Here is a 27,875-nt window from a genome sequence, read left to right on the forward strand (position 1 = left end):
AGCTTCCCATGCTCTGCCAGGTGCATGAGAACTTGGGGGGGGACGGGATATGACACAGCTGGGACAGCTGACCCCAACTGACCAAAGGGCTATTCCATACCATAAGATGTCACGCTCAGCATATACAGCTGGGAGAAGAAGAAGGAAGGGGGAACGTGTTCCGAGTTACGGCATTTTGTCTTCCCGAGTAACCGTTACGCATAATGGAGCCCTGCTTTCCTGGAGATGGCTGAACACCTGCCTGCCGATAGGAACGAGTGAATGAATTCCTTGTTTTGCTTTGCTTGCGTGCGTGGTTCTTGCTTTACCTATTCAACTGTCTTTATCTCAAGCCACGAGTTTTCTCACTTTTACTCTTCCGATTCTCTCCCCCTCCCACCAGGCGTGAGCGAGCGTGTGGCTGAGTGGTGCTTAGTGGCTGGCTGGGCTTAAACCGTGACGGTCCTTTTCGGCGCCCAACATGGGTCTCGAAGGGTTTGAAGTAACAACAGGTTTGATTGCCACGTGCTAGATCGAATTTATAGCTGTTATTGCTGTTTAGCTATTAATGGGCAGGCTTCTGTGCTTACCGTGGGGCTTGCTTGCCTTACTGTATATGACAGTCTAGTGCTTGTTAGTGGCTGCTTTTTGCTTTCACAGCTTGCTGTACTGCTGATCATCTGACTCTGCTGTGCCTGGGAACATGTGGATAACAGCAATGGCGATATGCCTGTGTTATCCCACAAGCGTGAGGTCGTTTACCCGGTGTGCGGGACGCCAATATACACACAGGGCAGAGGTCTTTTATTTCATGCCTGCGCAGAGATGGGTGCTAGGTGGTAGCTCTGCAAAGCTAGCACAAAGTTAGGTCACGCAGGTACAGTATTTATACAGTCTAGTTATGCATAGGCATAAGTAATTACACAAAGGGTTTTCTATTGGTCTACATTTCCCTTATTTCAACTTAAAGCTACAGTGCTACTGTTAATATTCTGCACATGCTCAGAGGTGAGGGGTCTCTGCTTGGGTCGGGGTCTCCAGCTTGAGGGGTGTGACTTTTAGTATTATAATGAGGATAGTTTGCGTGAGGGTGCTTCCTATCGCACTTCTGTGAGTAGTTTCAGATGGTTCCCAAAACATCTTAACTAGCTTATGTATTTCTCCAGGATGTGCTTTACTCCCAAGGACAGTAATGCTTGTTCAGACGGTCCGCTTTCCAGCCTGAATCCCCCTTATCGGCTTTACGTAAGCCCTGGCCTTCCGCCAGCTCCTGTTAGACTACAATTCCCCCCTTTGAGACTATGAGACTTTTCTTCATAGTCCCCATATGTGTCATTACTAGTTCTCATTAATAGTATATTATTTCCAGTAGTAACTTGTACAATTAGTCATCTAACACATTTTAAGGCACAACTAACAACAATACAGATGAATAGCATGATGATTACAATTATAATCATCGTTTGAAGTAAACTTGCCAACCATCCGGTTAGGGAGAATCCAAAACTTGGTAATATTTTGTTTAGAGGCCCGAATATCTCTACTTGATTTTGCCACTTATTTTATTTCCTCTATTTGTTGAGCTAAATGTTCAGTTATATTGGGGATATGGACACAACAATCTTGGTTTTTCAGTTTTAGGTACCGACATACCCTGTGTTCCTGTAGTAACAATAAATCTAAGGTTAGCCTATTCTGCAGCGTCATTTTTGAAGTTTCCTGTAATTGAGTATTTTAAATCTTGTAATCCTACTCTAGCTGCATTCGCTACCGCATTCTATTCTGAAAGGAGGTAACTGGGAGACTAAGATAGCTACGGTTTAAATCTGAAGTTAAAATTCCCCACTCGAGGGGATCGGCTGCAGATTTCGGTAATGGTAAACAGGCCATTATACTGCTGATGTTATGGATTCTTTCAAAGAATTGGACAAGTTTTGAGACTACATTTCTGTTACAAAAAGTAAATGCTAGGTCAATCAATGTCAGAGATACAATTTTTATTGTAACCGTGCTCAATTAATAACACTTTCTGAGAGTGTCCTAGGAGTAATTTCAATAGTAGTTTTCTAAAAGAAAAACCCTGATACAATTCATCGACAGTCCCTGGTTAGTCGGAGTTTCAGTTCTCCAGTTGGCATAGAGATCCACTTGTCCTGGTCTGGTGCCTTCTTTACTCTGGTATAACGAATCCAGGAGTCGATCCCATTCACCTTTAGCGCTGTATATGTTTTTAATAGCACCGTATAAGGTTCCTTCTGCTTTTCTTTCAAGGGCTCATCTTTCCCAGTTCGCACGTAGACCGTGTCTCCTGGTTGGAATGGGTGTACTGGAGTGTCCAAGGGAATGGGAGTCTCCTGGTTTAGGTACCTATGCAGGGAAGATAAATTCTGCGACAGAGAAATCAAATACTCTTTAATTACAGCCTGTCCCTTGATAAGCATTTGGTCTCCCTTTGTGGTTAAATGATTGATTGGATATGGTTCCCATACAGGATCCCAAATGGACTAACAGCTTCCCTAACTCTGGGTGTAATTCCTACTCTCGTTAATGCTATGGCTAGAATATCTACCCATTTCATTTGAGTTTCCTGACACACTTTAGAAATCTGTCTTTTGAGAGTTTGATTCATTCTTTCTACTTTGCCACTGGACTGTGGCCTCCAAGGGGTATGCAAATCCCATTTAATGTTTAGAAATCTAGAAACTCCCTGCGCTATTTCTGCAATAAAGTGGGGTCTGTTATAGGAGAATATACCTTCTGAAATGCTGAATCTGGGGATAATGTATTTCGACTAAATTTTAATTGCTTCCTTAGATTTGTTAGTATGACAGGAGAAAGCTTCGGGCCAACCAGAAAAGGTGTCTACCGTTACCAATAAATATTTATACAGATTACACCTGGGCAATTCTGTAAAATCTATTTGCTGGTGCTCCCCGGGAGTTATTCCTTGTTTTGCGATTCTTCCCCTGATTTTCTTTGCAATTTTTGGGTTATTGGCGCAACAGATAGCGCGCTTTTTAACTATTATATCCGCTAGGCTTTGCATTCTTGGCCCACTGATGTGTCTTTTGGCAATTAGTACTAATGCATCTGCTCCTGAGTGTGTTTCTCGGTGCAGTTTCTCAAGTAGAATTTCCATCATGTTTTGAGAAATTAATAATTGCTTCACTGGTGTCACCCACCAACCCTGATCATTTTTGGAACAATCTAATTGCTCTGCCAATTGATTTGCCTTCTCGATGTGTTGTGGGGGCAGATAATTCCAAAGGGGTACTGGAATTAAAGCCCCTTCAAATTTTGATTTCTGTAATGCTGCTTCTTTGGCTAACGGGTCTGCTTTTCGATTTCCCTTCGTGATTTCATTGTTTCCCATCTGATGTGCTTTACGATGCATTACAGCAACCTCCTTTGGTTGAAGGACTGCCTGTAACAGCTTCATGATTTCTGTTCCATATTTGATCGGAGTCCCGTGTGAACTTAATAGTCCTCTTTCTTTCCAAATTGTCCCACGTGCGTGCACTACTCCGAATGCATACTTAGAATCTGTGTAAATATTGACTTGTTTTCCCTGACTAAGCTCTAAAGCTTGTGTTAGTGCAACCACTTCTGCCTTTTGAGCAGATGTATTACTAGGCAAAGATTTAGCTTCTAAGGCCTGAGAATGTGTTACCGCTGCATATCCAGCTTTCTGTCTTCCTTCCAACGTAAAACCGCTTCCATCGGTAAATAACTCCGGTTCTGCATTTGGTAGGGGTTTGTCTCGCAGATCAGGCCTACTAGAATACGCTTGTTTGATGGTTGTTAGGCAGTCACGATGCAATTCACCGGATTTGGAAATCGGGAGCAGAGTTGTAGGATTTAGAGCAGAGGTCGGGGAGATTACAACATCATCTTGTTCCAGCAGCGCAGCTTGATATTTAGCTAACCTGCGTGGGGAGAGCCGCTAATGCCCTTTATTTTCAAGGAAAGAAGACACGGCATGAGGTACAAATACAGTAATCAGTTGGCCTACTGTCAATTTCTGAGATTCTTCAATTAAGGCTGCAGTAGCTGCTACTGCCCTCAAATAAGCAGGCCAACCTTTACTGACTTCACCTAATTGCTTTGAAAAGTATCCCGCCGGTCTTTTCCAGCTCCCCAGCTTTTGTGTCAAAACTCCTAATGCCGCTTGCCGGCGTTCATGTACATGTAATTGGAAGGGTTTCCTCAAATGCGGGAGTCCCAAAGCAGGAGCCTCCGTGAGTTTCCTTTTAATTTCATCAAAACTCTTCCTACATTCAGGTGTCCATTCGAGAACCCGCTCAGGTCCTTTCACAGTAGCATACAATGGTTTGGCAATTAGTCCAAAACTGGGAATCCATAAGCGACACCATCCAGCCACTCCCAGAAATCCTCTTAATTGCTTCTCTGATGTAGGTACAGCAATTCTACAAATTGCCTCTTTTCTCTCAGTACTTAATTCTCTCTGTCCTTTGGTGATTTCAAACCCCATATATTGGACCTTTTTTTTCCCCCCAATCTGAGCCTTTTTCTTAGAAACCCGATACCCTGCCAAGCCAAGAAAGTTAAGCAAACTGGTGGTGGCTTCCAGACATACCTCATAACTGTCAGAACCAATTAGCAAATCATCAACATATTGCAACAATGTTACAGCATCGTGATCGTTTTGCCATAGTTCCAATTCTTTGGCTAGTACCTTACCAAACAAGGTAGGGCTGTTCTTGAATCCTTGGGGAAGGACAGTCCAGCAGGGCTGTGTCTTTCGTCCTGGAGTTGCATTCTCCCATTCAAAGGCGAAGATGGTCTGGCTCTGCGCATCCACAGGTATACACAAGGTGGCGTCCTTTAAATCTAACACTGCGAAATAAGTATTACTGTGAGGGATTGTAGTAAGGAGGGTATATGGGTCTGGAACCACAGGGTGGACATCTACTGTCCTTGCGTTAATTTCTCATTAAGTCCTGTACCAGTCTACATTCAGAAGAATGGGGATTCTTTACATGTAGTATGGGAGTATTAAATTCCGACTGACAGTCCCGTAACAATCCATGTTCTAAAAAGGAGCTTATTACAGGTTCTAATCCTTTTCAGGCCTCCAGCTTAATGGAGTATTGTTTCTTTCTTACCGGTTAAGCTCCTGGTTTCAGTTCAGTCTTTACCGGGGTTGCATTCTTTGCTCACACCAGCGGTGTGACTGCATTCAGTACTTCCTCTGAAATATTCATTTCTTCATTAAGATCTTTCTCGATTAACAAACATATCTGGGCTTTCCAGGCAGTCTCTGGGGGAATATGCAACTAAACAGAGTCTTCAGAAGAAGTTAGTTGTGCATTCAGCTTACAAGTAAATCCCACCCAAGCAATGGTAGGGGGCATTCTGGCATATAAAGGAATTCATGAGTTAATTTAGTATTTCCAATGGAACATTCCATAGGTTGTAAAAACAGCCTTAAAGTCTTTTTCCCTGTTGCACCAACAACGCTTATTTTAGTTCTACTTAAGGGTCCCCTACAACTACTTACTACAGCATGAGTGGCTCCACTATCAATTAAAAAAAGAATCTATTATTTCATTCCCCAGCTTGACTGGAACCAGAGGATTGTCTGGGGAAGCTTTAATAGATTCCTCCGGCCCCCTTCAGTCCAACCCAGTCTCTGTCATGACTCCAACGGCTGCTTCTGTCTCTCTTTCCCGAGATTACTCAGACGGCGTGGACAATCTTTTTTCCAATGGCCCTCTTGCTTACGATTTGCACGCCGATTCATTCCCAGGGGAATGTCATAACGACTTCTACTATTATTTCTACGGCCCCTTCCTCGGTCACAAAATTCACCTCGTGTATTTTCTCTCCCTTTTTCTTGGTCTTCTGTCAAGGCAGCCAACAAAGAAGCCTGCAGCTTTACTCATCCCCGCTTCTCCTTCTCTTCTATTTCCTCCCAATTATTACATACCTTATATGCGATTGAGAGGAACTGTGAGATTGTCGTGCCATCCTCGCCCTCTACCTTTTGTAATTTCTTTCTTATATCTGCTGCTGCTTGACCGATAAACAGTGTGTTAAATAACTGTAAATTGCTATCATCTTCCAGATTGAGATCTGTCCATTTTCGAGCTACTTCACACAATCTCTCAGAGAAGGCTGACAGGGTTTCCTTATCCCCCTGCCTTACTTCAGATAGTTTAGATAAATTCTTGGGCTTTTGCACTCCACGTTGAATCCCATACAAAACTAACTTTTGATATTCCTTTACCCTCTGTAATCCCTCACACTTGTGTTTGGATCCCACTCCGGATCCTCTTTTGGGAGGTACGTATTGGTATTAGGCACCCCCCCACACACACATTGTTGGATCAGTCCCTCTCTAGCCTTCTCTAAAATTGTTCTCCTCTCCTCAGTGGTAAACAAATATTCTAGGAGAGCCTGTACATCTCCCCAGTTAGGATTGAGTCATGATTAACAGTACTATACATTCCTTCTGGATTGTTTCGATAGGATCCAACTGCCTGTTTCCAGTTTAATAAATCAGAAGCAGTAAAAGGTACGTGTACGGATACCGCTCTTCCTTCAGGCCCTACAGCCTGTCTGAGGGGAGCTTGAGCTATCGGTTTCTGTCCCCTTGTTCTTTTAGAGATAGCAGTCGCAACTCCATTATCGCTTGAGCTATCAGATTCTGGCTGTTTTGGGGGAGCTACCAACAGCTGAATATCCTCTTCTGAATTTTCTGATTCAATACAACGAGCTTTTCTCTTTTTCTCTGTTAACACATATATTCCAATCTGATGTTTACAATCCACTAAACCACATATTTCTTCCTAATATCCCAATCATGTCTTAACGAAAAAAACATATCCACATAAGGCATTTCATCCCATTTTTCAGTTCTCCGACAAAATAACATTAATTCCAATATGGTGTTATATTTCAAGGATCCATTCTCAGGCCATTTTTCACCATCTTCCAATTGATATTGTGGCCACCGTTGATTACAATATTGTTTTAGCTGATTTTTGGTCACGGGATCTCCCCCAAATTTATTGCAATGTGTCAGAATGCATCCTAGAGGAGAGCAAAGGGGTGCCTCCTGGGAAACAGCAGCGCCCATAATCGGTAATGAAAAACCCAGCGTTTCTACACAAACCAGAACGAGGGACGTCTCCCTTTGTTGAACAGGACAGTGTGTAGAAACAAACAGAACTATGCTACTGCCACGTATCTTTCCTGGTGCATCTTATGCAGAGCCCAGAACAGAACACGTGGTGCCTGCTTCCCGAGAGATCTTGCCCCTACCCCCCTTTTCTCGTATCCCAAAAAAATACCTCTTGCCAGTAGCATTGCACTGTTGTGTCGCTTACCACCCGACTGCAGGAGAGGAGCTGAAGGAGTCCCCGATCGACAGGTCGGTGCGTGCTGGAGTCCGCTCAGGCCTCTTCTCCCTGTCGGATGCGGCAAGACGAACCGGGCGAGGCTGTTGGCTCGGTCCCATCTGGGGTGCCAAAACTGTTATCCCACAAGTGTGAGGTGGTTTACCTGGTGTGCGGGACGCCAATATACACACAGAGCAGAGGTATTTTATTTCATGTCTGCGCAGAGATGGGTGCTGGGTGGTAGCTCCGCAAAGCTAGCACAAAGTTAGCTCACGCAGGTACAGTATTTATACAGTCTAGTTATGCATAGGCATAAGTAATTACGCAAAGCAGTTTTCTATTGGTCTACATTTGTCTTATTTCAACTTAAAGCTACAGTGCTACTTTAATATGCTGCACACGCTCAGAGGTGAGGGGTCTCTGCTTGGGCCGTGGTGTCTGGCTCGAGCGGTGTGACTTTTGGTATTATACTGAGGATAGTTTGCGTGAGGGTGCTTCTTATCACACTTCTACGAGTAGTTTCAGATGGTTCCCAAAACATTTCAATTAGCTTACATATTTCTCCAGGATGTGCTTCTCTCCCAAGGACGGTAATTCTTGTTTAGACGTTCCCCTTTCCAGCCTGAATCCTCCTTATCAGCTTTACGTAAGCCCTGGCATTCCACCAGCTCCTGTTAGACTACACTGTTAGACTACAACACACCAGTCAGTGGGTTCAGAATTAGGAACAGAAAGAACAGGACAAGGAAAACACCCACACAAGCCTCATATCCCTAAGAAATGATTAAAAAAGCCCAAAACCCCCAGATTTTAGATTGCATTGGCTTAGGGACTGCCTCCTTCAAATGCCAGGGCGGAGCGGTGGAATCAGTCACAGAATTCAGTTGCCTACCAGGAGACAGCCCTTGTCCTCGCAAGGCAAATTTTTCAAAACATCGTGCTAATTGTCCGATTTTACTAGCTACAGTGGGCTTCCCTACCAGCACGAGTTGAGGACATTTTCCTGTGGGTTCATTTGACACTAAATCAAGTTTTTAGCAGGTACAAGCAACCAAGCGCGAGATAGAAAGTAAGCTAAGATACTGGCTGCCGTACAAAATTTGTTCAAGATTGTGCCTGCGGGAATCGCACAAAGCCCACGATGACTGAACAAGTATGTCGGAGGCCCTATGGCAAACAGTGCTGACGTTTCATGAAGCTCTTTTCCTGTCAAGAAAAGGACCTTTTATACAGTATCTCTATTGGAATTCAGGCTGCTTCCTACTCATTCTGGCAAGTTAGCTTTCACAGAAACCCTGAGAACTTAAACCACCAAGCAACATTTGTAATTCTTGTTCTCTACCTACAGGGAATTTCAGCAAATCAGAACACTACTTAAAGCAAAATTCTGGGTTTGTTTCACGCAAATCAAGTATCTAAGCCATGGACAGGTGTCTGTAGAAAGACTACTTTAAAAGATACAGATAAGTGGAGTACTCACTTTTCTGAAATTTCTTCCAGTAGTTCCATCAATTTAGCAGCCCAACCCAGACTTCGAAACTCTGGTGCAACAGAGAGAGCAGTAACATGTCCATGCCATTCTCCCCTAGCCACTGAGCCTTCCGCTTTGCCCATTACTGCCAACATCCAGAGCATCAGCACAGTAGCACCTTTGGAATAATGCACCTCTGACAGCTACACACCTTTACAAAAGAACCAAGCAGTGTGTAAGCAAACATTGCAATGGTTGTGGTAAGGTCTCAAACAGGGATGGCTATTTTATCACTCTGTGATTCATCAACCACTAAAAATGTCATTTTGGTCCAATATTACAGTAGTTCATTGACTAGTGTAAAAAAAAAATTTGCTGAAAATTCATTGTTTGAAGCATGACTTCCAAATGCAAATGTTAAGCAATTCTCGGGAGTCTTTAACTGAGAGGAATTCAGGATCTGACTAAAATAATGGCAGAATGGAGGGCTAGAAGCCCAAAACTAACTCACCATCCTGGCAACTACTGGAGACTTTTGGTGACTGTGGGGGGAACAGAGCTTGGGAAGCTTCACCAGTCTGGCAATAGAAAGCTAAGGCCCTGCAAACATGGTATGTTTAACCAAAAAAAAAAAAAGGGGGGGGGGGAATGTTGTTTTGTATTTCCTCTCCTTTCCACACAGAACCAAAGCAGTGTTAGTTCACTAATGAATGTTCACACTTCCACATGGTACTCTTATAAACATCAGTCACTGCTAGTAAGAAACTGATGTAGTGGGTACAGAGAAACCTTCTGTACAGCAAATGCTTTAAGCTTTTCTATGTTAAAGACTTTACTCCCCAGGTCCCTGCAAAGACCCTTACTCTGCCCTGCCCCACCCAAACAGTTCTATTTGGAATGATTTCTGAAAAAAACGAATATTCCACAGCAAATAAGCAAGTGACATCCAGACCCAGAGCTTTCCCTTACAGGACAATGCCAAACCCAAGCCCATAATTTTTACTTGCTGACGACTGACAGCGTCTGAGAGCAGAGCTGGGTGCGGACACTTCACTCCAGGATTACAGAAACGCTTGTGCGCGCGCACACATGCACGGTCCCGAGCTGCAGTTCCGGCTTTCGACCCGCCCGACGACCGAACGTCGGTACTGCAGCTGGGGAACTGCGCATGCGCAGTGGCGCGCGGTGGGGGGGGGGGTGTTCGCTGCGACCAAAAGTCGGTACTGCACCTATAGATAGCTCTGTCTTGTTTCCATTTCAAATTTCTTCATATACATCATCTTTTTATACATTTTAAACTTGTTTTTTAATTTATATATACGAGTTATTTTTGTATTTTAAGCCCCTATATATCTGTCTACATTTTTTTATTCTAAAATCCTTTATATAATATAGTAGAGGGGTTTATTTTAAATCTTTTTACATATATATACATAAAATTGTTCAAAATATATAATAATGATATATTTTTCTCTACTTCAATGCCTCACACCCATATTTACAGTTTTTCATTATTTCTTATTCCCCCCCCCCCCAAATTTTCACGGATTTTTGGGCTGTGACCCCCCTTTGGGGGGGGGGAACGGGACGGGACGACTGTCCCATGACCCCCCCATCCCCCCACTCAACCTGCTCCTCTGCCACATCATCATCCCCCCCAGTGACATTGGGGTGCCCCAAATGACATCATCACCCCCCAGCCTCCCCCTTTATTATTCACACCCAAAAGAGGCACAAAACAAGGGAAACTGCCCCAACTGACAGCTTGTTACTTTAATAATGCCATTTACATATGTACATGCCCCGCCAAAAAAGGGGAGCTCTGCAAGAAAAATAAAGCGGGGAAAGCCCCCCAAACACTTGCAGCCCCCCCAGCCCGTTCCGCAGCCTGGCAGCCGCCCCATGGCATAGGGGAGTGTGCTCGAGGACGGTGCAACATCTCTGGCTCAGGCTCTGCTCTGCCATGTTCCCCCTCCGTTCCCGCACTGGCATGGGTTCCCCACCAGAGCCACCAGGCTCTCCCCACCAGACAGCCCTCGCTGCCGCACCTGCCGGGCACCCACTGGAGACAGAGCCAGGAGCCTCCAGGCACAGAGCTGGCCCCTTACCCTCAGGATGCTTAATGACCGGGCAGGCAAACATGGGCTGGGGGTATCTATGGAGCACCACCAGACGCTTACAGCAAAACATCTGAAAAACAAAAATCCCAAATTCTATTTCAGCATACGAAAAAACCAGCACAGCAGAAAGTAGAGGAATTCAGTCAGAATAAGGGATAGGAGAGTAGTTGAGCTACAGGAGGATTCTAGGTAAACAGGTCCGCTCAAGATACAGTGCATGCTTTAACAGCTAGAGTGACTGGAACACTTAAAATCAGTATTAAGACTAAGGGATACGATTTTGAACACATTCTTCGCCTAAAAGTAAACACTCTTGCTGGTGTTGGAAAACGTCTCATTCCCTTCCTTCCAGCACTGCTTGCAGGGAGATAACCCTGTGAGGCCACAGGACAAGGTGGTACCGTCATCTGAATCTACGCTTACGCATCCACTGCAACAGCTACAGCCCTCGCGCTGCTGCTGCACATCTTGCTTGCTCGGTGAATAAAGCTGAAAGTGAAGTGTAAAACTTTAGAGAGTAACATGGAAAATACAGAACAAATCTCAGTAATTCACTCTACGCTAAAAAAGTGTGTGTATGCTTATATACATCCAATAACAATACTTACACTATAAAAGCATTTGAGTTTCCTTTTGCATTCCTTTAACTTGCACAGCTGGGATACCATTAAATCATCTATCTCCAAAATACACAGTTATAATGTGACTTGGGGGGGGGGGTTGTGCATTACATAGCTAGGAGGGACATCTGGCCAGCTGCGCTGCCCAAGAGAGACGCTACTGAAGTGCCAGGGAAACGTGACACGGAAAGCAAGACAGAAATAAAGTACTGCAGAGCACTCCATCCAAATATTGGGGAAAAACCCGTAACATTCAGTTGCCTCTGTCTTTAAACATTGAGAACAAATACCTAACTGCTTAAATACACCTGACAAATTGCATGCCACAGCTATTGGGCAGTTACAGTTTAAACAACGCCAGTCACTGTAATTTACACAATTTTAACTTCTGTTTAAAGTTTCAGTTATGATAGAAGAGTCAGTGAGATAAGAGATCCCCCAGATGGTTTCACTTTGGGGAGGGGGGCAACACAGAAATCAAATCCCCAGTGCTGCAATACATCAGGCTACCAAAAGGGACTGGCAGATTTGCTAATGCTTTTGGCTGTACTGAAGCATGCAGAGGAACGCCTTTTTATGACATCTCGGCTGTTACAACTGAGAACCAAAGACCAGCGATGCCATCAACTTTTGCAAGACGTGCTGGGCTTGGGTCCTGGGAAGGCAATTAACTTTTTTTTTTTTTTTTTTTTTTAAAAAGAGTGAAAAGTCTTGTTGATGACTTCTACTGGCAAGTACATCCGCTCTGATGGGAAGTTTATCAAATGCAACTTCTTTGAATGAGAAGGATTTCCATTCAGGAAAATCTCTTTCCAACTGAAGAAAAAAATTACACACCGTAGCTTAAGGAAAAAGGACATTATTGAAGCAGTAACTCTCCAAAACCACATCAGGACTCACTGTCGGTACTTACAAGGCTGCTAATGCTTCTTGGGAAAGCCTGGAAAACACACAGAAGCGACGCCCATTTGTCCTGTTTTGTCCACGTCTCTTCTTTGACCTTGATGGCTTTTAGTACAGATGCTAGTATTGCAGTAAGGTTTTTCAACTACTGCTATAAGATATTTTAAAAACTTACTGACTGAAAAAGCATAAAGTTTTTACCATGAAAACAAAGGCTGTTTCTTCTGAACTCTTACCAACAGTTTCTTTCCTCTTTTAATACAAAATTATTTTCACAGTATCATTTAATAGTAAGCACACAGAAACAGAAGATTACGCTTTTAGGAAGAGAAAAGAAACAGAGGGAAGTCAGCTTTGCATGACTTCAGAACACACCTTATTCTATTTTTAGCATTTGTGTTGAAATACTTCATAGAAAAACTATAGAAGGAGAGTTGGCACATTCTTCATGTTAACTTTACAGTCCACACTACAAGTACCTTAGGAAAAATGCAGACACACATCGTAGACATACCGTGTACTTGCAGACCACTACGGATCCTTTCCATCTGTCTTGTACTTTCGTGGCAGAAGAAAGGGCAACCATGGCGAAATGGTGGCAGCTGACATTCTACTGAGAGAGGGAAAAAAACCTTTAACATAAAGCTGGGTAGGAATCTAAAGCTTCCTTTTTTTGTGAAGGTTGGTGAAGACTACAACTGAGTGGAGGAAAAAGTATTTTGCATCATCTTTGGTACAGTTGATGATACAGGCCGCTAGAGCTTTTGCAGTTTTTAGACAACCGTGCCGTTTTTTGACTCATGGGCAGCTTTCGTTTCACTAGAAACACTTTCATAGATACACGCAGGTGACAGACACAGATACCTACGTACATTTTCCGAAGCCTACAAATAGTCAAGACTTCCTCACCCCATACGTCCCAAGTTGAGTATTTTTGTTAAAGAGTACAGCAACCCATCTGTCCTTGTGAACTGCCTCCTTACAAAAAAGGAATGCTTTTTAGCAGGCCGTTTCTCCAAATGGTCAAGTCCTTCTCAAACTGCAGTTGTGCCACCAAACCTGCTTAGGGTCCCTCCCAGCTTTTGACTGTGCTTACATTTAACAGCCACGTGCTCCAGTCTGTCTTCCAACAGCAAAAATACGGCATGCCCTCAGACCCAGAGCACAACCCTCCAGATGTCCACGTACCCCTTGCTGTTTTGATGAGGAGGCACCGAGCATCCCTGCGAGCACAGCTGCACGCACAAGATCATTTTCACCTACACTGATTTCAGTGGATGTAGTTTCCGACGCTTTAAACTGAAAACCGTATCTTGACACTTTGCCACAGTAGAAGTGATCCGTAACTAGAACTCCACAAAAACGCAGAAACACAAATTGCAAACGCACAGCAGCAACAGCTTCAGAACTATTTAGACCAGGAACGAGGAAGAAAAAGAAAAGCGCTTCATCGTGTGCACAGGAAAGCAGCAGACAGAGAAAAGGGTCAGCATTCATAGCCCTCACAGGAAACAGACATTCTCCTTCCATTCCTAAAGCCATCTGTTAGGTCTAAATATCGTAGCACTACTGTGGCAGTATTGAGAGCAGGGAACAACAGCCCTGCCGCTGGACATTTACATAGCAGGATACATAACGAGAGGGATGTAGCAGATTGATGCACAGACTCTGATCGAGGGATAAATCGAAGACCCTTTATTGAACTATTACATGGCTTATATACTTTCTAATTGTTTGTACATGCGCTACTGAGAGAACTCTTATTGGTTTACATGTCTTGTTCACGCGTCCTTCACGCGTTCCTTCAGCTAATACAATTTGCTATCTTTTTGCAACTTTGCAGTTCCTTTCTTCACAACAAAAAATCACGAGCTCGCCTTATCTCTCTCCAATGCTATCCACTCCTACTCCTGACACACAGCCTCCTTCCCTCAGGCATAACCCAAACTCTCAGTACTTCAATCTTGTTAACCCTTTCACTCCTGCTATGCCTAATTCCTCCTCAGAGGGACACGTTTTACCACACACAACCGTGAACTTCCTGAAAATTTATATTTACCAAAAATAGCCACTTGGGACATAATGCCCAACAACATTTAGCAATAAAACTTCGATGTGTTTGACCCACACAAATTTTTTGGTAACTTGCTATTTGCTTCCCGTTGTTGTTGTTGTTCTTCCTTCAGAAATTCTGCTCGCAGCCAAGTTATTCACTCCTGGTTCAAGCATTTACCTTCCTGGTATTACCAGCACATCTACACAGGCAAGTAACTTAACTGCTCTTCTAAAATTGTCCAAATGACAATTACAGCCATGAAAGAGGAGTGAAAGAGAAGAAAAGGAGAGGTCAGGCAGCAAGAGAGCTCTGCAGGCTGCCATCACTCATCATTGCACTATTTTTTAAACCATACACCTCCCCAATCTCTTTAATAACATATGTATTATGATTGAACATTATAGCTGTACACTGTATAAATATTAATTAGTTTGTATGATTAATTACTTAATAACTATTCTAAGCAGCGTACAAAGAAGAGCTGAACTCGAAGAGGGTGTGCGGGGTCTGAAAAGCACCCTTCCCGCCCAGATACCACCTCAGACATTGAGTTTGGATCGGGGTATGCCGGCCTCCTGAACTTCGGGGTCCGATGCGACCAGTCCCCCACCTCCAGGGAGGGTCCGTGCACCCTGCCCTCCCCTTGCTTTTCGCCACAGCCCCTAGTGCCCTCCCACCCCCCTGCACAAACAGCCAAACTGGCTTCTGCTTTTGGCCCCCAAACCAGCTCCCATTTCTGAGCCCACAAACCCACCTGCTGAGCCTGTTCTCAAGTCCCAAAAGTGCAGCACTTGACCTCCGCTCCTGAGCCCAAAGCCACACCACTTGGTCCCCTCTGTCAGGTCCTGAAAGCGCACGACTCAAGCTGTTTCTGAGCCCCAAAATCAGCCATATGAGCCTCTTTTCAAGCCCCAGGAACAGAAGACCTGGTCTCCATTTTCAGGCCCCAAACCAGTTTACCCTCTCTGCTTTCTGACCCCTTTGCAGTCCCCGTGCATGACGCTGTGGGGTGGGGGGAGCGGAGCCACCCCACAGCCCTGCACCCCCAGGGCCCCACATGCAGTTTTGGGGGGTGCTTGGGCACTGCGGAGAGCCCGGCCCCACACCTCTGCGGGGCAGCACCAGCACAGGCAGGGCATCACTTTATTATGCCTGTTTCCGGCTTCGTATCTCCGGCACCACCAGCACTGCTGGGCCCGCACTCCAAACCCCCCAGCCCGAAGCACCCCCGCGGGGAGCCAGGCCCAGCCGCCTCCAGGAACCCCCGGCAGCCGCAGCCGTGGCCCTTCCCCGCCCGCCCGGCCACCGGGACCCGCCCGGCGCCGCAGGAGCCCCCCGGGCTGCCGCTGCCCGATCCCCGCCAGCAGCGGCAGAGGCTGCCCGGCCCCAACAAGGAGCAGCTGAGAGCCGGGTGGGGCTGCCCCTACTCCCCCCGCTCGCACACGGGCTCGGCCCCAAAACCCCCAAACGAACCCCAGGACAGCGCTCGGCCCGGGGCCGCTTTTGCCCCCGCCAGCCCCAAGAGAACAGAGCCTGCACCCGCCCACGGAGGCTCCGCCTGGGGAGTCCCACATCCACGGCCCGCCGAGCCCACAGCCCCAGAACGCGCCCGGCCCCTCACCCGCCACGCCCCTATTTAATACAGCGACAGGGAGCAGGACAGAGAACTGGAAAGAGAAAAATAAGACGAGGGAGAAGACTGAGGTGCCGAGAGAGAAAGGAAGGCCAAAAGAAAAGGTCAGAGAGGTACAGAAATCAAGAACAACAGGAACAAGGAGCCCTGCAGAGAGATGGAGCAAGACAATGCAGGGTCAGTGAGCTGGGATAGAGAGATGGGGGGAAAAAAGAAGAGGAAGAAGGAAGGAGGAACAATGATGGTGACAGGGCGCAGGACATACAGACAGAGGGAGAAAAAGGACAGGGAACAGGACAAAGGGATTGAGAAATAAAGAAAGGGTCAGATCTGTACAAAGAAACCAAGAAGGAAAAGTAAAAAAAACCAGCAATGGGCTAGAGGACAGAGGCAGAGGAAGAAAAAAAGGGCCGGGGAGCAGGACAGAGGTAGAGAAAGAAGCATTGGGGCAGAAGAATAGAAAGAGAAAAAAGGCAGACAGGAAGAAGGATGGGGGATGACAGGGGGGAAAAGAAGGACGAGGAGCAGGACAGATTGTCAGAGAAAGACAGGGACAGGGAGCAAGACTGCACTTTGGGTTACGCATACAGACCCTGCGGTGCACGCTGGCGGTCTGGCCTGCTGCGGACTACGAGGAGGGATCCTTCCTCACCCGGAGAGGCAGGCTCTCTCTTGCCTCCAGCGGGAGGCAGCTTCCGGCCAGCCGGCCTTCGATTTCTTCTTCTTTACCTTTCTCTGGCCTCTCCAGCTTTAGCCGTGGCAGCTCCTGTCCACAGCCGGTAAGCGCTCTGCCCGTCCCTTTTCGCCCCCACGCCACGAGGAGAGCGAGGCCAGGCAGAGACAACCCACACAAGCCTGAAGCGGGTGCCATCACCGGCATCCCCAGGGGAAGAAGGGACAACCGCATCCTCAGCGCGGCCTCTGGGAGAGGGAAAGAAGCAGCAGCCACCGTTATTACTGCAGATTGCCCCTGGCTGAAGCCTCTCCTTCCACAGGGGCTTCTGGAGACGCATCGAGGGCCAGCTTGCTGCCGTCATGATGGGACTTGGGGGTGACCTGGGGCTACAGGACTCCAACAGACCGGGAGCCTGCCGCAGCAGGCGGTTTGAAGCTTCCCGTCCCGCCACCCTCGGGCGGCCAGCAGGCAGGAGACACCTCAGCACCCGCCGAAGGGGCTCGCTCGCCTCACCGGTGGCCTCGGCCCTCACCCAACGCCGCCGCCACCATGCTGCTCCCGGGCACCGCGCATGCCCCGGCCGCCGCCGGCGCGTCCAGAGGCGGCGCGCGAACGCTGAGCGGCAGTACCGCGCTTCGGTCGTGCTGCGGAAGCAGCGGAGGCGGCAGCGGCGCCGCTGCGCACCTGTGCGGTACCTGCGCTGCAGTACCGCGCTTCGGCCACGAGGCGGCAGCAGCATCAGCGAGCACCCGGCGGGCGGCGCTTGCCCAGGGGCGGCACCGGCGCCGCAGTTCTGCGCTTCGCGCGCCGAGCGCCCGCCGACAGCGCGCACGTGGGGCGGTAGCGGCGTTTCCTTACCGGGAGGCAGCAACGAGCACCGCAGCACCACCCCACAGGCACCGCAGTATCGCACTGCCGTTACCGGCGAACGGTAGCGTGGAGCACGGGGGCGCCACTGCGCATGCGCGACGCCCGAGCCGCGGTACTGATGCCTAGTTGCCCGGCGGCAGCAGCGAACATGCCAAAACGTGCCACCGCGCATGCGCGGCTGCCGAGCTGCAGTACCGACTTACGGTCAACTGGCGGCAGCAGCGAGCCAGGAGCCGTGCCGCAGCACCGCCTTTTAGTCACTGAGCGGCAGCAGCGCATGCGCAGAGCACCACCTGCAGCACCGACTTTCGGTGGCCAGGCGGCAGCAGCGAGCTGCGTGCTTCCAGTAACAACGTGGCCGCTCCGCGGCCCAGTGCCGGCAGACCACACCTTCCGGCTTGCGTCGCAAAGCAACTCGCCCGCCCGCAAGTCCAGTGTCAGAAGACTATGCCTGCCGGTTCGCTCCGCGGGTCCTGTGTTTTCTGAGTTTTTAACCCTGCAGAGCATTGCGTTATTCTTATCCCCGCCGCGCCCGCGAGACCCGAAAGCGTCCGCGTAGCCTGGAGCCGCAGCCCCGGGACCCACGATACCGGCCCGGTGCTCCCCCGCGACTGGCCCCCACTCCACGCGGTCCCACGCGGCCCCAACCCATCCCCCCCTCCCCTCCGGCATCGCCCTGCGCCTCCAGCATGACCACGCACCGCCCCTGGCCCCCTTCACCCCGCATCCCTCCCTCAGACACCGCACCTAGTGCCCTTCCCAGCACCACTGCGATTCCACGCTAAGGGCCCCCAGCTCCACTGCTCGAGCAGTCCTACTCCGCTTCAGTGCTGCTCCCTTCACTCCCCGTACTGGGCTCTGCTGCACCCCCCCCATGCTGGCGATGGGTGGCGGTGGCCCCGTTTTCCCAGACTTGCACGAGCGCGGCCACCCCGGGCAGCGCAATTATTGTCACCTACCTACCTGTGGCTGTGACCCGTTGGATGCAGAGGGGGGCATTGCTGTCACACCTGGGGCTTGTTGTTCCCCCATCCCTGCCCCATAGCCCACAGTTGCAGCCCATAGGGGACACGGGGCCATCATCACCAACCCCGTAAGGAATAGCTGTGGCTGCCAGAGCGGCAGAGGTGCCCAGCTCCAGAGGGCTGCTTGCTGAAAGCTGAAGGAAGAGACCTGGGCTGCACAAAAAGGAATAAGGATGAGTATTAGGGGGACAAATGGAGAGCTCTGGGGTGCAACGAAAGGGGGCGGGGAAGAAAAACACCAGGGGGTGATGGGGCAAACAAAAGATTCTGGGAGCACAGAAGAGCAAAGGGAGAGCCTTGGTGCATAAAGAAAGGAAAACATGATCCTGAAGCACAGCAGAAAGTATCCAGAAAATTCTGGGACAGGGAAGAAAGCTAAACAGAAAACTGTGGCATGCTGCAAGACAAACATAGGGCCCAGGGGCACACAGGAAGGCACACGGAAGGCTTGGGGGCAATTCAGAATGTGAGCTGAGGGTCTCAGGGGGCTCTGGAGCACACGCAGAGCCTTGGTGCACACCAAAGGGCCATAAGGCAGGCTGTAATTGACTTCAGCCACAGCAATTAATCTAAAAAGTAGGTGTTACATCTTTCCCTTTTCACATATGCATACCTGGTAACAAAACAAACAAGAAACTACTAAAGCAAAGCTAATCCAGACACAATTAACAATATCCGCACGGTGGGAATGGATTATCTAGTCCTTAGAGCTGCCCCTGAGAAACAGAAATAACACACTTTTTATCGATAGTTAGCTATCCAGGCAGGAACATCTCCTTCTCTAGGAGTTTCCAGTGATATCAAGGGTCTGCCGAACTGCATTTTTGCTTCCGTTTCATCCAATTTGTTAGGTATTATTCATAAAAATCTGTTCACCAGTCTTCTGCTATCTGTCTGCACTTTCTATCACAGGTTGCATCTCCATAGCAAAAAGATAAACTGTGCATTTACCTTCCAACGAGGACGCAGTGCCGCCCTGCGGGCCTCACACACCGACCGGCCGCATCTCCAGCCCCGACCACACGGCAGCTTCGTTGCTCTTCTCTGGACACGCTCCAGCCCCTCAATGTCTCTCTAGTAGTGAGGGGCCCAAAACTGAACACAGCATTCAAGGTGCGGCCTCACCAGTGCTGAGTACAGGGGCACGATCACTTCCCTAGTGCTGCTGGCCATGCTATTTCTGATACAAGCCAGGATGCCATTGGCTTTCTTGGCCACCTGGGCACACTGCCGGCTCATATTCAGGCAGCTGCCAACCAACACCCCCAGGTCCTTCTCTGCCGGGCAGCTTTCCAGCCACTCTTCCCCCAGCCTATAGTGTTGCATGGGGTTGTGGTGGCCCAAGTGGAGGACCTTGCCCTTAGCCTTGTTGAACCTCATACAATTGGCCCCAGCTCATCGATCCAGCCTGTCCAGGTCCCTCTGTAGAGCCCTCCTCCCCTCAATCAGATCAACACTCCCGCACAACTTGGTGTCACGTGCAAACTTACTGAGGGTGCACTCGATCCCTTCGTCCAGATCATTGATAAAGATATTAAACAGGACTGGCCAAATATATATGGCCAAATAATAAAGTTCCAGAAAGACCACAGCATCCTGCAAGCTCACTGCAGGCCTCCAGAACAGCTCCACTGAGATGACCAGAGCGCCTCAGGGACCCCAGGCTTGGGGAAGCTGCCTGGCTGGGTCCTTACTGTGTCCCCTAATGAACCTAAAGACCTCTACATTAATTGAGAATAAAGTGCAGCCAAGGGCTAGCTTGTGCTTCTCTTCCTGGGACAGGAACAGGGAGTGCAGGGGGTGGTACCTCAGGAGCATCCGTCCCCTGCCGGGTCTTTGACGGTCTGTGTCTGCATCCCAGCAGCATCGGGCCACCTATCCTGTTTCCCTGCGGTGTGGGAGTAGGGGCACACAATTCTCTGCTGGGCCCCAGGAGGTCAGGGCTGGCCAGCAGAGAGAAGTAAGAGACACCCCGGACTGAGGGGGAGCCTGCAAGCAAGGATGATGTGGTATAATTCGGGAATGGCATCAAGGCATTGTTTGGGAGGTGGGTTTGGAAGCGCTGGCGTTCTGGGATGGTAGTTCAGGGCAGTGTTGGAATCATTGGTGGTCTTGGGGCAGGGTTTGGGTTTGAGGGCTTTTGGTCCAGGCCTGGGGGTGTTTTGAAGTCCTGGGACTTTGAGGGTCGATGTTGGGTTTGGGACAGGGTTTAGCAGCTGCGGGGGAGTTGGGGGCTGGTTTGAGGATTGTCTGCAGAGCCTTTGGGCAGAGGGCTTTTGCTGGCAGCATGTCAGGGTGGCAGTCCCGTCCCAGAGCGGTGCTCTTCTCATGCAAATGCCAGTGCCTCGGGTGCTTTGTGTGTCTGTCAGAGTTCCGGGAGGAGCCACGGGGGACCTCCTGAGTGACCCTGCGTGCCTGAGAAGCCATTGGAGAGGAAAAGCCTGCACCCTATATTCCTTCAGATCCTCCTGCCTTTCCTCTCCCTCCCTGTGTGCCCCAGACCGGACAGCCTGGCCCACCCCTTGCCACACTCCAGCTACACTCACTCCCCACGTGCCTATCACACAGGTTCTTTCTTCACCGATGAGGCCAAGGCTCAGCATAACCCCAAATTCTCTCCAACTTTACCAACTTCAGTAGCCACGGTACTTAGCTTTTCCTCTGTTTCAAACCTTCCTTGCTCTTTCCTTCCTTCCTAACACTCCTACGCTCCTTCTATATTTACATGCTTCTTTAAAATATCACTAAAGTCAACAAATCAGGTCAAGCTGCATCTCTTCAAGTTGTTGGCCCTCAAAGTACTACCCAGCAAAACAAACCAAGAAGACTGTTGAGGCCATTAATTTATCCCATTTTCAGAGTACTTTTCCAAAGCTTTAACTGTGATTGATGGAACCACTTCTCTTCCCATTACGCAAAGCTACATTCATCTATTACTTGAGCAGAAACTGTTTCTTCTAGTTTGGACCCCCTTGAGGGCTCCATGCCTCTGGCAGAGCAGCATTGGGTCATACATCCCATTCCCCTGTGGCACGCGACTGAGGGTGCACAGATGTCCCCGAGACTGTCAGAAAGCCAGAAACAGCAGATGGCAAAGGAGGCTGGAGACATCTAGAGTCATCTGGGGCCTGCAGGAGGGGTATGGGTAGTATGGGTGTCGGGGCAGGCTTTTTTACATTAGTTGCCAAGACTGAAGTTAAAGGCAAGAGGAAAATATATCCAAATGGAGGAAATAAAATAAAATGGACCCAGTTTAAAAGCACCTTCATCTTCAAACAAGAGAAACCCTATTTCTGTCGATGAGGCTTGATGTATTATTAATACTATTTTAACAGTGATCATGTTTAATAGACCACTGACATATATTGTAACATCTGCATATGGAATATATGTGTGTACATACACATTTTTTAATATATATATGTCTCTGTGTGTGTGATACTAAGAGCCACAAGAGCTACAAGACATTAAAAGCTACAAGAAACCAAGTTATTACCTCATGTAGATGATATTCCAGTGACTGGGAGCTACAGAAGATGTGTGAGAGAAGTTTTAAAAGTAAGAGATCAACTTGATTAAGGCACAAGTACTGCAACCCCCTTTTAATTACCTGGGTGTTGTAACTGAGGAAACAGGAAGCCAGATACCTAGAAGAAAGATTAAAGTCTCATATGAAATAAAGACTCCTACTAATCAATCTCAACTTAAAACAGAGGTCAGAGATTTTAATTTCTTATGGCAGCATATCCATGTGTGCAGATATCCTCGTGTGCTTATATAGTAACTTAGTTGTTTTATGTTTTTCTGTAGGACATTGAATTTTACTGTATGGTTTTGAAGAATGACAGATTTTACGACAACTGCATCGATATGCAATGGCTGACAAAGTTATAATGCCACGACGGAGACTCTGAGGCAAGACTGAGGAGCTGAGATACACGGCCTGCCAGAAGAACATTGCTCAGCAGCGATTGCTAGCCTTCAGTATAGGTACTGTGCATACGTCTCTCATTCTGTCAGAGTCTGAGACATTTTCAGCAATTGCAGAAATTTCTCACTTGGTTCTATGCTCTATAGTAATAATTTCAGCAATTATACTTAGGTTTATTAATTGTGTTAGTTATGGACATTTAGCAAACCATGTAATGGCCATGCACTGCCATAAAGAACTACAAGCTACTATGCTCAGACCTTTAGCACTCATCACGAGGCAAGACCAGAGAGGAGAAGACAAAGGACTCTGATTGGTCCTGATGACAAAGCTTGAGTGACAGGTAGCTTTGCAACATCCTTGCTGGACCCATGAGTAGTAACCCATGATTTGCAAACTACCAATGGAAAGGGGGAACACTGACCCGTTTCCTACCCGCCAGCCTTTGGTAGACGACATTCCAAGACACCACACTGTTCCGCCTGTATACCCACACCTACATCTTTCAGAGAAAATCAAGGGCATGGAAACTCTCTTACTCAGCTGCGATCAACAGTTCTGGTCTTATGTTCAGCCTGCCTCCTACTGCAAAGGCCAAGACTGTAGAAAAAAAATGTTCCCATTTCCGTACCAGCACGGCAGCCTCCTCCACATGGGTTTCTGCTTAGGTTATGTACCTAAGCAGAAATCAACAAAGCTTGCCCTCTTATGAACACAAGTAGAACCCACTGCCTCTGCCACTGTGCCCTAAACCTTCATTGCCTTAAGTAACTCAATATGACCTACTGTGACAGTGTGCTCGCTCCCCCCCCAACCTGACCTTTATCTCCTGTAACCCTGCTCAGGTGATAACCACCAGTGATGGTCGTAATGGTTGCGTCTGGTCATGATGGCTGCATCCGGCTCAAAGTGGGTTCGGGAGACAGATAACACCACAATAGCCAAGGGCTACCGTGCGATGCGCCCACCTAACCACAGTGAAGAAACTAAAATCTGTGGTCGGTAGGCAAATATGACTATGAGTCAATCATCTTACCCCCATAAATAGTGAGCAGCCCAAGAGCCCTGGGAGCTCTCCTGCACGACAGCGGGCTGCACGCCAGGATCTCCCCTTGAGCAGGGACGTCTCTCAAGGTTACTCCTTGAGACTAAGAGATTCCTTGCGCAACAGATCCTCGGTAAGTGACTAATACCATGCTAAACTTTGAAATCATAGCTAAGTGATATAAACGATTGATTGTGCATATGTAATCCTTTAGACATAAATGGTTGACCAAGTCTGGGACTAGGATTGGATGCAGCTGCACCTAGACTCCTCTCTGAGAAGGAGTTTAGAAAGCAAGGGGGTCCTTTCTGAATCTCCTGACTCAATGGGAGGGTCTCGCTGATAGTTTTGTTGTAGTAGTCACTTTAGCACTAGTATCAAGGCTTGCTGAAGTCTTAGGCCACAAGAACTTTCACCTAGATCCACCGACCATGCACTGAACTTTTACTTGGCTACATGAAGGAAGGCCCCCGAAACTGGTGCAAACCAGAAAGATAACGAGGCTTCAACCTGAGCAGAAGCTGCGATCTTAGAGATAAGAGAAGAATCAGCCTGCCTAGAGACAATGAAAGGGCCCAATGAAGAACGGGAAGACCCCAGACCCTGATACTACTATTGGTCCAAACTGTCTCCTGAGGGGAGGGGAATTTAGATTGTAAGGGTATAACTACCCAGGGATTTCTTTGTTCTGGGTCCCTCTCCAGCAGCACCCAGTTCGAGCTGTTTTCACCGCTGTACCAATAAATTCGTCTGGCGTACATCATATCGGAGACTCTGCTTCAGGAAACCTAGGGTCGAGCCAGAGGGGAGAGGAAGCACCCAAGAGTGAGTGTGTGTGTGAGCAAGGAGTGGAAAAGGGGCACCCGTCAGCTCAGTGGAGCTGCCTGCTGCAAAGGGACTCAGGTCCTAGCAGGTAAAGTCTCGGGTGGTGTGTGCGCGACTCCCTGAATGGTGTGTGAATGCTCGGGCAGTGGCTTCTCCTTTAACACCAAGATGCAGGCTTATACAGTTCGTTCACTTTCGGGACACAGAAAAATTCCCCCTTGCAGGACGGCACATGAAACAACAGGAAGGGTACTCGGAGACACTTTGCCCAGAAACCTATTGTGACTTTACTTTCCTTCCCTCTGCCACCCTACACCTCTGCCACACACACACCTCTCAATAATCCCAGCCCTTTTACATCACAGTCCACTGCCACCTGCAGCCCAACCCTGCTCATGCCAGAAGCTGGCTTCATAATCCATCTCCCCACTTGCAAGTGCAGTCCCCTGCTTGCCATAAAAGAAGGCAACTTCAAATCGTCCAATATAAGAAGACCACTAGCCTGTCGAGGTCGTGCTTTCAAGGGGTGTTGCTGCAAGAAAAGGAGAAAACATGCAAACAGAAACGTATTTTCTCACCACTCCCACTATAGCAGTGGTAGGCGGTTCCTCCACCCCACAGCAGGCCGCAGAGGAGATCCCAACACCCCTCCCCAGCAGGAATGCCACGTTTTTCCCCTGAAATTTGCGGGGTCATGACTCAGACTTTGTCCCTGACGCCCCACGGTCAAACGAGCACTCCTCGGAACGCAGCGCAGCCGGAGTACCTCTCCACTGCGCTGAACCACGGCGAGGGGATGACGACGACACACGCACCTGGAAGACTGCGGGCCGCATTCCCCGCCTGGCAGACGCCCCCACGGCGCGGCGCGGCGCGGCGCAGACGGCTAGGACGGCCCGGGCGGGCCCGGTCCATGGCCCCGGTGGGGCGGCGCGGTGCGAGGCGACGCGATACGATACGATGGGGCAGCAGCCGATGCCGCCGCGATCGGCTCCTCCCCACGGGGGCCGCGCCGCCGGCAGCGACGCCTGAACAGCACACGGGAAGGGCCGGGGGACACGTGAGGCGGGACAGCACCCGCGCGCCACAGCTAGCCACGTGAGGCAGCGCGCCCGTCCCCACAGCCAGCGCGCCCCGCCCCCGTTGCTAGGGAAGTGAGGTCACGCAGTATGGCGTCTCGGAGCCCAAGCGGCTAAGGGGCCGGTGTTACGGGGAATCCGCGTCCATCCTTCCTGGGAGCTGTGGCGACGGTGCTGTCTGTCTCGCTAGTATCGAGCGGCGGGACCAAAGTCACGATGGCATCAGGAGCCGCAAGGCTGTGAGGCAGCAGAGCGCGAGCCGGCAGGGCGGGCAGAGGAACAGAACCGGGTCGCGGAAGAGCCGAGCTGCCGCCATGGAGCTGAGGGTCGGGAACCGGTACCGGCTGGGCCGGAAGATCGGGAGCGGCTCGTTCGGGGACATCTACCTGGGTAAGGAGGGGGGTTCGCTGGGGACGTACCTGGCGGGTCTGTGGCTCTGTGGAGAACGGCGGGGGCTGGGCCGGGGTGGACGCTGTTCGCTGCCGTGTCCGCTCCCAGCCCCCGGCGAGGTTGGGCTGGGGGCAACCCCCGGGACCTCATTTCACCCCGGCTGGCGCTCAGGCCGCGCTGCTGTCCAAGAAGTGCCCTTTGATATGAAGTACCTTGCTAGGGGCACAGCAATAGCAATTTAATATTTCGTTGACATCATGTCCTAATTTGGACAGTGCGGAAATCGGGAATTCTGGAAAGCTGACTCTTCCCATTGTTGTCTTGTGACCTTGGCCACTGTTAATCTTCTCATCTGTAAAATGGGGGTAGGGGTATAAATCCCCTCGTTTGAAAACAAGAAAAAAAAAAAACGTTTAGAAAAATGTTTTGGGAAAGAAAGAAACGTGCATCGGGGTTAAATATCACTGCAGTGGACTAGGAAAAATTGCTGTCATAGGGATGTTTGTTTCGCCTGCGAGGCCTGAAAAAAAAAAATTACACAACTATGGATGACTAGGTTGCAGTTAAAAAAACCCTCGAATCCTTCAAAGAATCATCATAGTTTGTCTATCCTGTTGCTTGAATATTGCCCTCATGCCTTTTTGTGTGTATCTTATTCTGGTGCCATGATTTCTATGCAGTTGTAAAGTTTGCAGGATTGGCATTGTCTTTGCCTGTCCGTTTATGTGGCTCGCTATCATAATGGCTCACTGCTTATGACTATGACAAGCAGTGGTGGGTACAAGTTTTGAAAGCAAGTATTTTTAAAATAGTCAATATATTCTGCAAACTCTCAAACCATAAAAAAGGGTTAAATCCAGAGAAATATAAATTTTATATCCTGTCACATAGAAATGAGTACTCTGCATTTGAAAACTGTGGTAACTTAGAAAAGCAAGTCAAAAGGGGGGGGCAGGTGCAACTTGCAGGGGCTAAGGCACATTAACTGCATACGTCTGGAGGGTAAAAACAACGTCACTGGCTAACGTATGTGGTATGTTTGGCAGCGTACGCAGTACGAGAGGTGTTTTTTCTTCCTAGATAGCAATGCTTCATGTTGCAGCACACAGCTGGCATCCCAAAATAATTTGTTAGCTAAAGCTTCTTGTTTACAGTTAATGAAATGCTGGTTATCCATAATATAGATCATATGCCTGATGAAAAATCCCCGTTTCTAGCTGAAGACGTGGTTGTCTACAGGCAGAGAACATGATTCTTTCTGTCTGCAATGCTTGCGTAAAAGATTGAAGACTATTGTGAGAAACATGGTGGTAATGCTCGTGCAGAAATCCTCATTAACTGGCATTGGGATTTTGGGCGGAGATTAAGACAGCAGTTAAAATCTGAAAAGTCTTAGATGATTTGAGAAACTCCTACTTTAGCATTTGACTACTGCTCAGGTAAATCACTTTATATTATAGGATAAATTTAAAAGGCAAGTAAAATAAACACTTTTTTTATTAGTCACTTTTATCTTTATGCATACAGCCCACACCAGTAACGTTGCACAGGAAATAATAGTTCTCTGTGTATTAGTACTGCTGCCATGCTGCATTTCACAAAATAATTCTTCCTCCTCAGTTTTTGACCTCTTCTTTTTATCTCTAAGGAGCCAGTGTCGATTTACTTTTAGGCCTTGCTGCAGATGTCATGCCTGAGCCAGTAACTAGCAGAGAATTACATGCCTGGGAGATCCAGCTAATGGCATAGGTTTCTTTTTTTCCAGGGGAAAGTACTGTCTCTCAAGAACTGAAGCCTTTTGTAGAGGCCCATTTGGCTTGTCTGCCATTACCTGGTAAAACAGAGGCATTCAAAATCTATGCTTTTTGTGATAATGAAATGTTGTGGG

General features: G+C 48.3%; 2 protein-coding genes and 1 long non-coding RNA gene across 41 annotated transcripts in view; 2 read left to right on the top strand and 1 right to left on the bottom strand.

The window, feature by feature from the left end:
• Positions 1-1,981: 1,981 nt before the first annotated feature.
• Positions 1,982-26,133, bottom strand: LOC140660638 (uncharacterized). Of its 35 annotated transcripts, XM_072881730.1 has the most exons (8): positions 25,334-25,663; positions 22,328-22,364; positions 12,972-13,070; positions 10,923-12,635; positions 8,824-9,025; positions 7,899-8,014; positions 4,681-7,412; positions 1,982-3,922 (listed from the first exon to the last, which is right to left on the bottom strand). In XM_072881730.1, the coding sequence occupies exons 7-8, from the start codon at positions 4,795-4,797 to the stop codon at positions 2,771-2,773; spliced, it is 1,269 nt and encodes a 422-aa protein (XP_072737831.1). In that variant the 5' UTR covers positions 4,798-7,412; positions 7,899-8,014; positions 8,824-9,025; positions 10,923-12,635; positions 12,972-13,070; positions 22,328-22,364; positions 25,334-25,663; the 3' UTR covers positions 1,982-2,770. The 35 variants fall into 35 exon arrangements, with proteins under 35 accessions (XP_072737831.1, XP_072737841.1, XP_072737822.1 ...); XM_072881740.1 differs by having other exon boundaries at positions 4,681-9,025; positions 10,923-11,423; positions 12,468-12,577; positions 12,972-13,067; XM_072881721.1 differs by having other exon boundaries at positions 4,681-9,025; positions 10,923-11,423; positions 12,468-12,494.
• LOC140660641 (uncharacterized) lies at positions 22,350-24,346 on the top strand. Its single transcript, XR_012045439.1, has 3 exons — positions 22,350-22,432; positions 22,528-22,707; positions 23,494-24,346. It is a non-coding gene; the product is annotated as an uncharacterized lncRNA (long non-coding RNA).
• The window catches only part of CSNK1D (casein kinase 1 delta), a 30,406-nt gene continuing 28,384 nt past the window's right edge, over positions 25,854-27,875 (top strand). For all 5 annotated transcript variants that reach the window (XM_072881701.1, XM_072881696.1, XM_072881697.1 and 2 more), the window contains exon 1: positions 25,854-25,987. In XM_072881701.1, the coding sequence (XP_072737802.1) occupies positions 25,912-25,987 (76 nt within the window). In that variant the 5' untranslated portion in view covers positions 25,854-25,911. The remainder of the gene's footprint in view (positions 25,988-27,875) is intronic.

Source organism: Ciconia boyciana, chromosome 16 (assembly GCF_034638445.1).
Source record: "Ciconia boyciana chromosome 16, ASM3463844v1, whole genome shotgun sequence".
Taxonomy (NCBI): Eukaryota; Metazoa; Chordata; class Aves; order Ciconiiformes; family Ciconiidae; genus Ciconia; species Ciconia boyciana.

Coding starts and splice junctions, on each gene's coding strand:
- LOC140660638 (XM_072881711.1), bottom strand. CDS start 4,797: ATGCGCAGAGCCAGACCATCTTCGCCTTTGAATGGGAGAATGCAACTC. Junction 3,923..4,680: donor GAACAGCCCTACCTTGTTTG/GTAAGGTACTAG, acceptor AAAGGGCATTAG/CGGCTCTCCCCACGCAGGTT.